The 14255-nt window shown below is 38.8% G+C and overlaps 1 protein-coding gene across 1 annotated transcript in view; it reads left to right on the top strand.

Annotated features, from left to right (window-relative positions):
• Nucleotides 1-14255, top strand: part of PEX14 (peroxisomal biogenesis factor 14) — a 73028-nt gene that overhangs the window by 25682 nt on the left and 33091 nt on the right. The window contains exon 4 of the mRNA XM_010577526.1: nt 5383-5467. Within this exon, the coding sequence (XP_010575828.1) occupies nt 5383-5467 (85 nt within the window). The remainder of the gene's footprint in view (nt 1-5382; nt 5468-14255) is intronic.

Below are 14255 nucleotides of genomic sequence, written 5' to 3'. Positions count from 1 at the left end.
GGCCGCCTGAGGGGAGGCCCCGCTGCCCGGCTGCTCCTTCCCGGCCCGCGGCGGGGAGAGTCACCTGCCCCCGGCCCGCATCCGCCTTCGCCTTGGGGAGCCGCGCTCGTTGCGGGGCGAGGGACGGCTGGCTGGAGTTTGTTTTCTTACCTCTCATCTGGCTGCTGTCAGGCTGGGGATTTCGAGTTAGGTTTCGTTCACAGAACGAACTCTCAGTTGCCTGAGTTTCCGGCCACCCGGGATTTTTCCTTTTTAGCTTGTATTACCGCTTTTTTGTTACCGCTCTGCATTTTTTTTACTTCTGGGTTCTTAATCTCAGATACGGTTTGAAGCTCGTTTCTTCCTTGCCTTTGTTCTTTTCTCGTTCAGACTCCTGTGAATCTTGCTTTAAATTCTATTGTTATTTTTTTAATTTGCTCTGTTTTATGTGAGGGTTTTTTTATTGTTGTTACTGCATTTTTACACTTGTCCCGATACGACACTGAGATCTGCCAAACTTCGTAGGTTTGTAGGTTCTCTCACGACAGAAATAATTCCTGGGGTTCTGTATGGTTTCTTAAAAATTTCAATGAAATCATAGGAGCTTTAAAGTGTTTCCTCCCACCTGACTGACCTGCGGATAATTTCTTCAGAAATAACAAGCAGTTTCTGTGAAATATGAATTTCACAGCAATTCTGGGGCCCAGAACACTGAATTGGGAAAAGGTTTGTCCTGGGAGAGGGAAGCTTGTGTTAGAGAACATTGTGTATGTAGTGTCCCAGGACCCCGACTCTGAGAGAGCTCTGCCTGGAATCTCAAGGAACAGTGCCTCTTTAGTGAGATATATGGCTTCATAATTAGCTCCTTGCATTTTTTCATGAGTGCTAGCATCAGCGTTCTATGATGTGTTTCCCTGATTAACAGCTGCTTTGCAACTATTTCCGTGTGCCACCGATAACCATATTTGTCAAGTTAGTCCTGGCAGAGCACTGATTTCTTACTAAAATGCAGCATTTCTGTTTGAAGGGGTTTTCTTGTTCATTGCAGTGCTAGGCTTTTAAGTCAGCCCTTGTTAAAACGTAAGTTGGCTTTAGCCTGATGCTTGTTAACAGGATTCTGGGTATCTCCTTTAGAGTAGGAGTGCAGAAACCTTTCACAGACAATTTAATCTTCTGAGCCTTGCAAACATACAGCCGTACACTGAGGGGGTGTTGCTGTAGGCTAATATATTGATCAGTTCCATTTGCCCTATAGCTGTGGCCTTCTGCTCTGGCTGAAATAGGTTGAGTGTTTGTTGATACTGCCATATTATTATTTTTTAATACACTGGAAAAAAATTAATTCCAACTTCTTTTACATACGTCATGTATATTGCCAGTGTTGATTGCTTCCGCACATGTAATGTAAACTGTCTGTGCATAGTTCATGGCCTGTGCCGCCTCTGCTTAATGAAAAGAAGTGTTGCATTTAAACAGATACAGATCCACTCAGAAAGACAAAATACCATCCCTTGCAACGTATAATTCAGATCCAACCTTTACATCACAGGTCATCTCAAAGTCTCAGTCTATCAACAAATGCTGTTCAGTAATAACCTACGGAGGGTTCCCAGTATTAGGAAATCTATTAGAGCTCTTATGGGCTGCGCTCCTGGTGGCTTTTGATTCTGTTTTCCACGTGGAACTCTGTTACCAAATCCTGTGGAACTTTTATTGATGAAGGTGATTTTCTTTTACATTTTTGTTAATTCATTTGTTTTGGTTTGTTTTGTTTGTTTTTTTCGTTGTTGTTGTTTTTTTTGAGATGGTACAAAGTGGGCATTTGCCACAGTATTTTAAATTTCATGGTTTATTTTTCTAATGCTAGTAACTGATAAAGTAGCTTAGATTGCTTCATTGGAAAGGCTGCAACTTTGAGCATAGTAAGAAATAAGGCTGGCTTTACCTTCCCCATTAACACAAAAGGGAGGGAAATTAGGAATGAGGGACCTCAGCTATAACGTCAAAGTGCCGTGCTTTGGCCCAGAATTTTGCCAGCCTGCTGCACTCCCACAACATCTGCAGTAACGTTCCTGTCTCCATTTTATATCTTTGACATTGAATCAGAATATTTGGCCTGAATTTATGTGATTTGGCCAGGCACAAATATAATCCATGAATAGTTACATTCATCTTCTCATTAGAAAATCAAACTGTGGGACAAGACCTGCTGCAGGATTCCACCCACCACCACCCAATCAGAAATACGTCTTTGTGAATCATATCACTGCAGGAGAAGTGGTGGTGGGATGGCGAGTTTATGGAATTGACTTGCTTTTAAAATCTAAATACGCTGTCTTTCACTAAGAGAAACATGTACCTGATCCACTAGATAAAACTAGTTTGCTGGCCAGTGTGTGCTGGCAATCTAAGAATCAGAGTAGTGATACAATGCACATTATTTGGCAGTGTCCTAATACTATAAAAATTTGGAGAAGTGTTACAAATGGTACAGAAATAGTATGGAACGATGTTACCAGCTGAGTCAGAGTGCTATTTGCTGCATGATTTTTTTTGGCTATACACAGGACTGCAAAGTCTTCTCATCTTCCTCCTCCTTTTTCTGTTGTTTAAATTATGGACTGCAGTTGCCCTTGTTTGTGCAAAGAAAATGATCCATAGAGGGTAGGAAAGTTCTTGTGTATTTTTGTTGAAAATATTGGCATTTTGACATGGCCAAAATTGCTTCCTAAGTTGCTCATGTATACAAGATGAATTATAAAAATGAAGAAGTTTCAGCTCAGCCTATGGGAGGAATGTTCAGAGGTAAATGCAAACACAAATACAAGAAACATGGGTTTATTGGGAGGAGGAATACATGTTCAGCATTCTTTTTTATGAAGTTTGTTGTTGCTTGTAATTTTATTTTGTTTTAAGATTAAAAATGTGGTGAATAATGGAGGAAGTGATGCAGGGGAGAGATAAAATAGAAGTTTATTTTGGAGTGAAATTTACTACTGAAATGTATACATTTTTACAAGGCAAAAATAAGTTTTAATGAAGGCTTAGAATCAATAAAATGTTCACATGGTTGGAATTGAAATAGCACAATGAAAAATACTGCTTATTTCTTACAGGTTTTTTTAATGCTTAAAAACTGATAATTAAATATGAGAGCTTGCAGAATTGCAGGTCTGCAGGCCGTTTGTGTCTGTGTCTCTCGCTCACTAAATGTGGGAGGGAGTGTTGAGGAGTTTCTGAAGAAACAAACAAGTAATTATTGTTAGAAGGAAAGTGGTTTTGATATGTTCACATATCTGTTGGTCTGCTCATTTGGGCATCTTTCTTATTCAGCATATTATCTTGAGGTTATTAGTTTGGGCGCTTTATATTTCTGCATCTGGCGTAGCAATATCAGCACAGTTTAAATCTGTGATTTGCCTGTCACCTGCATTTCAGCTGGAGACAGATCAAGTGCACATAAATGAAACCGAAGTGTACTTTATGTGGGGTATTTTGCTACAGTATTTTATGGTTCAAAATTACTGAATGTAAACTTAAGGAAAAAAATGAAGGAAAATAAGAAAAGGAAAAGAATTAAAAATACCCCATTCATTTTATCCTCCCAACTTTGAAGTGTGCTGGGACTTTGTCAAATTCCCGTTAAAATAAATATGTCAATTTCATCTCTCTTCCAAATTCATTTATCATGCTTTTTTAAAAGGTGTTTTCTGCTTTACCTGATGTTTAAATTGGATTCGCTCGTTTATGCTGTTCTTTGCTGTATCCCCCATGTTTTTCTTAAATGAATTAGTAATGACAGCGTACTCCATCATACCCTCTCTACAGCCACTTTAAGGGAAGCCTGGTGATCTAAACCTTTTAACCTATTAAAGATGATTTTCCCCAATTGAATCAGACCCACCACAGGTGTAATAACTAATCATTTAAACTACACCTGCTATTATGTATTTTTAAGCCATTATGCGTGTTGGATAGATGATAATTCATGTTTATTGCATTGTCCAATGGATCCGTTTTGCCTACACTAGCCTGATTAATGTATTTAAAGAAATAAGAGATGCAATTTAAAAGAAAAAAAACATTGATGGAATGCACTGAGGAGTACATTGAAAGTGCCATTAAACCCATCAGAACTTTGCTCTCTGACCAGAAATGCATATTCGAAGGGTTTGATTCAAACACAAAGTGAAACTTAGTGATTTCAGTAGTGATGCTGTTTTTTTCCCTCCTTTTTCTGCTGCGAAAAGTTTTGAAAACCTTTTTGGAACTGAATTCCAGAAACTGTATTTTAAGATAAACTCTTCAAGACCTACCTGACATTGGTCTAGCATATACCACCATTTTAGGAGAAGGTTTATGCCACTGTTTGGGGAGAAAAACCTCTTCCATGCATATGCATGGTTATTTTTAGCTCTAGAGGAAGGAAGTAATCTCTTCCACTAGTTCACATGGATGTGTCCATCTCCTAAGTGCTGTTAACTTCAGGCACATTATTCCCCCTGATGCCACAATCAGAACAGATGTCTTTGCATAAAAGTAAAATGAATGACTAGTGCAGCAACATGTAATAATGTATGTAATAGTATAGGAGAGTATGTGTAAAGTTGACCTACCATATGAAGAAAAAAATTAAATACCTTTTACTGGCACTAGATCAAAATGTAAAAAAAACTAGTGCCATTGTCGTTGAGTGTTATCCTATACTTTATCTTTTGTTTAAGTGGTTTAAGTGCTCTGTCACCTTAAAGAAGGATATAGAAGTCAGTCTTCAGACAAAAGTAATCTGTGATTTCTGCTGGTGTGGAACATAAATTTAACTACTCACCTACCCATTTATGTCATGAAAAGTGATTTTTTCGATATTTTTGTTACATGACCCAAAACATGTAAAGCTGAGGTTTGTTTTTTGCTTTCGGTAAATTAGAATGATGGCAGTAAAGGCCTTAATCTATTAGAATTTGCAGGGAGCTCTAAGTCAGATAGAAAGGAAGCATTCTTATAGTAAGCCTACTGTTACAGATCACATGCATTGTCTCAAGGGTTGCCCTTAACTGTAGGAGCCAACTTAGGTAAGAAGATCACAACATAAATGACAGAAACCCCTAAGAATCTTAATGGGAGTTTTTTGTACAGGTTATGCTGCTCCAAGAGTAATTCAGCAAGAAACTTCTAGACTGAAATACCGTAATTCTGCTGTCTGATTAGAGTTGAGCCACAAACTCCGATGCTCGTTGAACCATTTCTGAAAGTTGGATCAGTGTCAGCTCCAGACCATATCCATGTGTTAGATGCGATGCCTTACTTTGCAGTACAGAATGCATAATGTAAAATAGGAATTTGACCGTTCCTAACTTGGATCTTTTCTCTCTTCTATTTCTCCAATCCTCCCACCCTCATCAGATTGTGACAGCAGTGAAGTTTTTACAGAATCCACGAGTCCGCCAAAGTCCTCTTGCAACCAGAAGAGCATTTCTGAAGAAGAAAGGTATGGACTCTAAGTTTGTGGTCTCAGTGATAATGAGAGAGCTTGAGTTAGTGTAAAGCCAAAATGTATTGCTGTGGAAAATTAGATGTTAAGGACAAAGCAAGTAGTCTGTCTCAAAAAAAGGTTTGAAGTTTGTAAGAAATATCAGTCTCTTTTCTTCCAAACTGACTAGAGCAATATTGGCACCAGATGTGGAATTGTAGAATACAGAAGACACATTGGAAGTTTTTGGGTTAACTACCAGCTCTTTTCTGCAATGAGGACAGTTTAGAGTTGTGGACTAGTTGGTCAGTCCTAACCTCAGTGACATTGGCTTTACAATGACCAGCTTCTAGGTGGAAAGGTCGAATGTTTCCGAAGAGAGCCAGAGAGAGAAATGAAGGGCAAAGGACTTAGTGAAAGTAAACAAGGTCAGGTTAAGGTCAAGCTTGGGATCAACCTGACTTTCAGGCTGAAATGGTAAACTACTGACTGAGTTTAGCCCTTTTCTATAGCAGGGATAGAACAGATCCTGACAAATCCTATATCGTCTTAGACAGATGGAACATAGTTCGGCCATTGCCTACTGAGAATTTATTTTACTTTCTGACTCATAGTGGAGCTATCTTTTGTTCTTTTTTTTTTTTCTTTCTAAAGTTTTTAGTCCACAACTTACAGTGCATTTCAGGTGAAGTTCACTCCATATTATGCTACCCTCCTGGGACCATATTGCTTAGATCCTTACTGCAAGATGTAAATAATAAGGACAGTCTTACCTTGGAGTTAATTATATGCACTATGGAGCACTTTAAGCAGTTGGAATGGTACTGAAAATACAAGCTCCAAACTTCAGAGGGGAGTGACCCACTTACACATTGAAGTTGTAAGTACTTCAGGGTATGTCAAATTCTACAGCTAAAGATCTTGAGTTTTGAAAAGTAGGCAAGCCTACTTTTCAAATATGTATTATTCTCTTTGGGGTTATGAACTGTTTATTGAGATGCCTGAGACCTGATGTCATGAGATGGAGAGTTCAAGTACGTGCACCACTTTGCTCATCTTGAATAGCAAAGGACCTAGAAGGGAATGGCAGCCTTGTGTTTTAGCAATGATGTCATGACAAGTAGTTCATGGGTACATCATTTTGAGTGTGATCCTCTCACTGCTTGTCCTAGTGCCAGTTAGAGAACGTTCCAATCACATAGGTATGTTGCTTGCCCTGCCCTGCCATCAGGATGGCATTAAAATTTGGAGCCTGTTGGCCGCTGTGCTCCATGAGTTTTTCCTTGAAATATGTGGACCTACAGGGAGTAATTAATCATAAAAGCTTGGGGATTTCAACTCTATCATCGAAGCAATGAAGCAAGGGAAAGCTGAGCCTAAAAGCTGTGCTGATTACCCGGGGTAACCTGATACAAAATCTATTGTTGCTGAGAGATCCTTAGCCCCCAGTATATCGTGCAATATTATAACTGCCTGATCTTCTTCTGTGCTGACAATGACCAGTTATTCCTCATTTTCTCTCTCAACACAGCTGGGTTAGAATTTCATTTGCAGAAGGTATTTAGAGCAATTTAGAGACAAATGTCTCTGGTGTTTGCTCTGCACTTCCCCACCGCAGGCTTTGCCGAACAGTTTTTAGTATCAGGAGCTCCATCTAATCTGTTTAATTTTAATAAATCCCTGACTGGGAGAAGAGGAAGGATGGAGAGGTGGAGGCAGAGAGAAACTGTGGCCTGACTAATACTTCTTATGAATTACTTGGCTAATAATTACTAAAGAGCAGAAATGGTTTTGTAGAGCTGTTTGTTTGTTCCTGTTTGTTAATTAGCCCTCCTTCCCTTTGTGCTAATTGTTTGTTTGAAAACTTAACAGTAGGAGATAGGAAGGAACAGGGTCCAGTAGTGCCTGTACCCAGCAGTCACTGGAAATACGTCTGTATGGAATCTGACCACTGAGCTTACAACATGACCTCTGTTCAGTGCTCGAGAGCAAAAGGTACATGCTGTCATGGTACCTGTGTGGTCTAGCAGATGGAGGTAATTATTCTTACAACGTAGATGTTGTGGCTAGTTTAGTCCTGAGTAAATGAGGGATTACATGGCTTGGTAGACTGTTCCCCCTATTCTCTGATATACAGTCATTGTCATCCCAATGATAATGTTTATCCCCATTTTACAGATAGTTAGGCTGTCTGGTAGAGGAGTCCTCACTGCCAGTCGAAAAAGCATTTTCTATAGAGAAGCCATTTCACTTACAAGAGTCTCTTTTAAAATTATCTTTGTAGGAAATAATACAGAGGTACCCTTGTATTTTTTTCACAGTTACTGTGACTCAGGTTTCTTCAAGCAGAAATTGCATTAGATGTTTTTATGGACCCTGGAATAAGTTTGGTGGAGGGGACTTTTCATATCTATAGATAGTTGTACACCATGTATGCACTTGTCTTTTGTAGTTACTTTCATGGAACCATACAGGAGAAGTCTGTGACTCCCCACTAAGTCTGGTTAAAAACTCCCGCAGTGGAGAGGATGGTGCTGGATCACCTTGTGTCTGTGAATGCGGAGGGAAAAGACCAGGTGCCCTACCCATGCAGGAGCCTTCCACTACCCCAGCTACAGCCTATGTAAGCTACAGGGGTAGGACTGGAGCATTAGCTGCGGGCGAGCTTTCAGGTCCTGCAATCCTGACTTTGCCTAAGAAATTTCGCTTCTGAGACTTGCAGAGATGGTTCCGCCTTGAATTGTAATTTTTTCTTCTTTTTTTATAAGCATCTCCTTCCTGAAAAAGGCCAATCAAATTTTATTTCCTTTTAATATTATTTAATATTTAATACAGGAACTGGATTTTGTTTAATACATTTCAGTGCGGTGAGAAATGAAAGCTTCTGCAGGATCATCAGCTGGACTGGGTTTGGTTTCTTGTGAAAGAGTAGTTGCAGAGGCTGAAAGTAGGGTTTCCTGGTTACTTGCAGGTCAGGGGTTTGCTGGACTGCTCTCTCTGGAACATGGGATGATAGCGTTGATGACAGTTGGGAGAGTGAGGGTGTCCTGGATTTGTAAAAGGTCTTTCAAAAGTTGGATGAGATTTCTCTGTTGTCTTAAGCACTTTTAAACTCCCAAATACAGAGGCATTAATGAGAAACATGAAGTTATTAGAATCATTTATCATTTTCTTTGAAGCTTACACTGGCATTTTGTGTAATTTATGACATTTCCTCCTTTTTATCATGAACTTCTTCAGATGAAGGGAAAAACAGCTGTTTCCCCTCAGAGTATCTGAAAGAAAAGAAAGGAAAAAAAGATGCTGTTTGTTTTTTGTCCAACTCGCTGATTCTGCTGATGACATGCCACAGAATCAGCGGCGCCTTGGGAGTAATTAGACAGCATGTGGGGTTTAAACCCTTGTGGAAATGTGTCTGTCATCTAACTGTTGTGCCTCAGATGTCCTATACTGCTCAGTTACCCATCCGGTAACTCATGTGGCTTGTTAATTTTGTGTACTCTGAATCTGTAACTTCTGGCAAGATAGAGAAAGGGGGTGGAAGTGCACTATACATGTGGAGCTCTATTTTTCAGGGTGCTAGTCTTTTGGGGCAGGGAAAGGAAAAACTGCTAGGTTACAGACTTATTGTGTAATCCTGGATGAAAAACTTCTTTCTTAGTTGCTTGTTCTCTTCATCTGTAAAACAAGTACAGTAATGCCTTCCCAGAATGGGATTGTGGGAACAGACAAAAGCATATGAGGAGCTCAGAAATTATAGTGATGGGAGAACAGAAGTGCATTAGGGCAAGTAGATCTATAATTGTTGAGTTATATTGGGAGAATATCCACCCAGAATACTGTACACTCATCAGAAGATATGCTGCCTGAGATTGGTCTTTTGTATATATATATATGTAACATAATGGGCTACACGCTTCCAAAAGCAGTCGCACTCTTGCTTGGTGAGATGAGTTGGAGGTTGCTGAAAGTGTTGCCCTTTTACATGCTGTATCTACTAGGCTGTTTCATTACTTTAGCTGGTAGGAAGTGAGTTACCACACAAAGTTTTCCTGTAGGCCTTGCAGTTTTTTGCAGTGCATCAGAGTTCCAGAAAATTTTGCCAGTGTCAAGGTGCCAGGCATTCATGATTTCTGAAGAGATGAATAAATTATTTAATTGTACATGCCCCTTCCCAGTCAGAGCTCAAAGACAATTGATTCCCTGGAAAAAAATGCTGTCAGACCCAGAATCTCTAGTAGAAAACTGGCTTAATTTTCTTCCTCTTTTTGTAGTCTGCATTCTTGGAAGTTGAACCCCTCCCTGTCTTTTCTCCTTTGCCAAAGAAACCCAAGTGGATCACCTTGAGGACCTGAGAGAAGGGAGCACAGCCCACTGCTGGAGGGCTTTGAAGAAAGTAAATTCTTCAGCAGATTTCAATTTAACCCTCTTTTATTACTTTTCTTTTTTATAATTTAAGTCCATTTCATGAGGCAGTTTGCATGTCCTTGAATGGAATCTCGTTACCATGAAAGCTTTTTTAGCATTGATTTCATAACAGTCTTAATTTAATAGCGCCGTCATTACTGAGAAGCCCTGAGAGTGAGGCCCTAGCTTTCCAGGTCACTGACCTTTTAATTACAAACCTTGTTCTGATGGCCAGGTTATCGACTGGACAGCTCCCAACTCCTGCCCCCAGCATGAAGATGAAAATAACTGCCTTTCCTCCCCCACTTCCAGAAAAGGGAGGAAAAGAAAAGTAACCTCTTGTGTTTCCAGAATTAATTTTCTCCTTCAGCTTTACTTTGTAATTAATTCTTTAACATGTCTCAGTGAAGCTGGAACAGTTTTTACAAAGCTTTTCCTTGAGAAGAAAATACAATGCAAGCCAATAGAGTCCAGTGACAACTCATACCAAAAATATAGTTAGTAAGTTGTGCTGTCAAAATACTTATTTGGGCCAAACTGTTACAAGAATGTGTGATTAGGCTGTACGTGTAGACTGTATTCAAGGAATGCTAGATGACTTGTCCTTCTCTTCAAACTTGCCAACAAGATACGTATTTAAGAGATGGTGAAGAAAAGGAGTGAAGACTTAACTTCACTGCACAACTGATAGTGTGAGTAAGCGCTTGTCCTGTTTTGTACTTGCAGATCAGGTAACTTGTTCTCTAGCTGTCTAATAAGCGTTTTACGCCAGTGCCTGGACAGACCTCATCACTTGCACTTGCAAAGGTACAAGTGAGACCTGGAATTCAGATATTGATAACAAAAATTTATTGCAAGAATATACTTAGTATATTAAGCATCTAGAACAAATTACTTTAACACACAATTAAAGTTCACTAGCATAGGTAGAACCAGGGAGGGTGTGCTTTCTGATTATTAGAGAAGTTTGCAGCAGGCGTTCAAGTAGCATAAAGTAGGTCTAACAGCTTGTGTAGACTTACAGAAATGACTGTACCGGTTAAACGGAAGTCAATGCATTCTACATTTTCATGATGCTTTTCATTGGAGGATGTTGGAGCACATTGTACTCATTAAGCACTGAAACTTTGCAGCTATTTGCATGGAGCATGTTTGATGGTGTGTATAGGGTCATCTAGATCTCACTGTGCTTTCCACTAAAAAGCATCCACCTGTGAGGTAGAGGACAGCAGCTGCGTAACATCACTATGTGGTTTTTAGGAGAGGAAATGAAGAATACTTTATCTAAGTGATCTTGCAGAGGGAGCTTTAGGGATAGAAAATGTAATTACTGAGTAAAAAATTTACTAAGATTCTTGAAAAGCGCTATGGGATATTTAATTACTAAAGATGCTTAGGCCTCTGTTTATGACTTTGAAAGACAGCTAATGTGCCTTTTAATATTTTGCTTAGGTTAAAGACAAATATGTCCTACACCTGTTCATGCAACCAGTTTGTTCTTTAGATGTCTCCCATCCAAGCTTTGGGTCAATACAACCCTGCATAAATGGAGAAATCTGGTTGTCTCCCAAGGAACTTATTAGGGTTCTGAAGAATGAAGAGTGAGAGAACGAATGCTTTCATTGCTAACAAACTCGCAACAGCTCCTATCTGAATAAGCATTATCGGTAGTCACATCTGTTTTTGGCACTCTGCTATGTTTGCCCGGTGCTGATAATGTTCAATATACAGGAAAGATTTCTACTGCTGGAATCTCATAATCCTGAAGAATAGAGGTGCTCATGATCCAGAAATTAGTTCCACAGTTCTGTATTTTTCATTAGTTGCTTTCTTTCTTTCTTCCTGAAAATGATTGAGATTCTCTATCTATCTGCTGTGAAGGAGATGTCTCCCAGTCTTCCGTCTGCATATCTGTCACTTGCTGTTCAGACCAGCCTATTCATCATGCTGACTCTTTTCCCCCATCAATTTTACCACTGTTCATGACATCTGAACTTGTCAAGAACTTTACAGATTTTCTTGGCTTCTTTGGCAAGAAGAGAACTGCAACAGTAGTGCTAACAAAATGTGATAAACTGGTTGACCATAGGACATCCTGGGGAATCAGATATGGCTATTCTTTGGAGTTGTCAGGGGTTTTGGAAGAAAATATAGTTGATAGAAAGCCTTCACTATCATTCCTCAAGATTTGGAAGGAAGTTTGGAAAAAGTAATCTATTTAGTCCCTGTCTACATGGAGAAATAAGTTCCTATCTCATCTTTGACTCTTGTGCCAGTCACTAGTGATTCACGAAAGGGCAGAAAAACACCTGACATTAGTTTAGGCGTAACTAGCCATGTAATGCAGTGTACAAAGGAAGGCAATCCTTTCTTTTTCCTACCTTTTAATGTTTTTAATAGCCAGATGATTAAGAAAAGTGTGTGTGTGTTTGATAGAAACTATAGTTACTTACAAAGGAGTTTGTTATTTTAGAAGAGCATTGTACTTCATGTACATTTCATTGTTTTATAACAATTGAGTTTTATAGCTCAATGGTATCTAGAAACTAGGTTGAACAATACATTTCTATCCCACTGGAAATTCTGATACTTGGAAATTTGTTTTTATATTAAATAGGGATTAACATATAAAATTGCAGACTTTTTTTTAAAAATGAAATATTATAGACCTGTCAGATCACTCTGTATTGATTAGACTGGAGTATTTAATATTGTAACTGATACTAAAAGAGATTGATAGAATAATATAATATGTACTATAATATTACAGTGAAAATATTTGAAAAAAAAAGGTTTTTGAATTGTTATGAAATCATTACTTTTCTCCAGAACATTTTGGGAGTTTTTGAAGAAACTTTCTGTATGAAAAAAATACATCCTAGAAGTTTGTTGATGAGCTCTACTTGGAACTAAAGAATTCTTTCATATAAGTGCTTTTCACTACTAGGAAAATATATCATCGTTGTTACTGGATAGCTCCAACAAGTTTGTTATCTTGCGCTGTTTTGTTCTTGCACGTTTGGCTTGAATACTCTAGATTACTGGCTGTGAACACAGTATGTTGCTGAACATGAGGCAAAAAGTCCTACTTGGGCCTGTTTAAAGGGAGGAGAAGACAAAAGTCATGGAAAACATACGGCCTACTAATCTTCACAGTGTATTGGTTTAAGCAAGATTATTTTAAAGTGCTTTGATACAAGATCTGCTATTTAATATTAAAAACATGAAAATCGCAGTGACTTTCTCTTTGCTTTCTGTGTGAAGTGTTGAGAAGGTGCATGACAAGAGGCACTCCTTTGATGTTTAACGATGTTGTGAAGAAAACATTGAGGAAGCGACTCTCAAATTTTACGTCTTCTAAATGCCTATATATGTGTTCTATGAGAGAGGATACAAGTCACATTAGTGGTAATATCCTTCCTCTCTCACTTCAGGCTCAACCTACAGTGATCTTGAACCATGTAGATCTATATGCCACAGAACAAGAGAGGTGATTCATTTAGAGTATATTGGGTAAACAGTCTGCTACATCTTCTGTTTCTATTGGGCCACAGAAATTCCTCACGATTTCAGCGAAGAGTCCAGAATCACCTTTGCCATGTTTTTGTAGCTTGAAAATTATTGATAAATTGGAACAGACCAGTTTGGTGCTCAGGAAGTTGTGCATGCTACAAAATATTGGTTGTAAGCTTAATTTTAACAAATAATTGGAATGTCATGGGTTTAATGATGTCTCTCCACTTGGCTATCTGACAGTAACTATGTAATGTAAAAGAGCCGTTAAAAATGGCTTTGCAAAATTAACTCCTGTTGCTCACCGAGTGTGTTTTGAGTCATGTCTGCCTTGTTTACTGTCAAAATAATGTTTCCATTCCTGGTAGCATTGAAAAACAATATGATTACAGCAGAGTTAGTTGAAGTCTATTCTAGAATACAGTGCTAAAATAGTCAGTTATATTCAGAGCCCTGAAATTGTTAGCCTTAGTGATAGGCAAAAAAGACCCAGACCCTAACTCTGGCCTGTAAATTTAATAATTTATTTATTATGTTTTCAAGTGAAAGTAAATGCAGAGTGCCAAAAGAAAGTCACTTCTGTAGTTATAATCTAAGAGCAGTTATTGGAGATCTGAGATATGACTGCTTGCTTGGCTTTGGGCAAGTTACTTGTTCTCAGCTTGCCGATCTGTAAAATGGGGTTAATTACCACTTTTGCATTATTGACTTAGTAAGATTTATGTTAGCTATGTTTATAAACTGCTTTGATATGCTTGTTTTGGAGTTCTTGGTGCTGCAGTGTGTGATTTTTGAAGTTGCTTGCTGCAGTAAAAGCCACACTTGCAGAGAGGTTGAGAATTTACTTCCGTCAGCTGTGTATGGGAGGGGAGAGCTGCAAACTTTA

The sequence above is a fragment of the Haliaeetus leucocephalus genome, unplaced genomic scaffold (assembly GCF_000737465.1).
Source record: "Haliaeetus leucocephalus isolate CR32 unplaced genomic scaffold, Haliaeetus_leucocephalus-4.0 Scaffold556, whole genome shotgun sequence".
NCBI lineage: Eukaryota > Metazoa > Chordata > Aves > Accipitriformes > Accipitridae > Haliaeetus > Haliaeetus leucocephalus.
The sequence above is the reverse complement of the archived record's forward strand: the minus strand, read 5'-3'. Positions and strand labels throughout refer to the sequence as shown.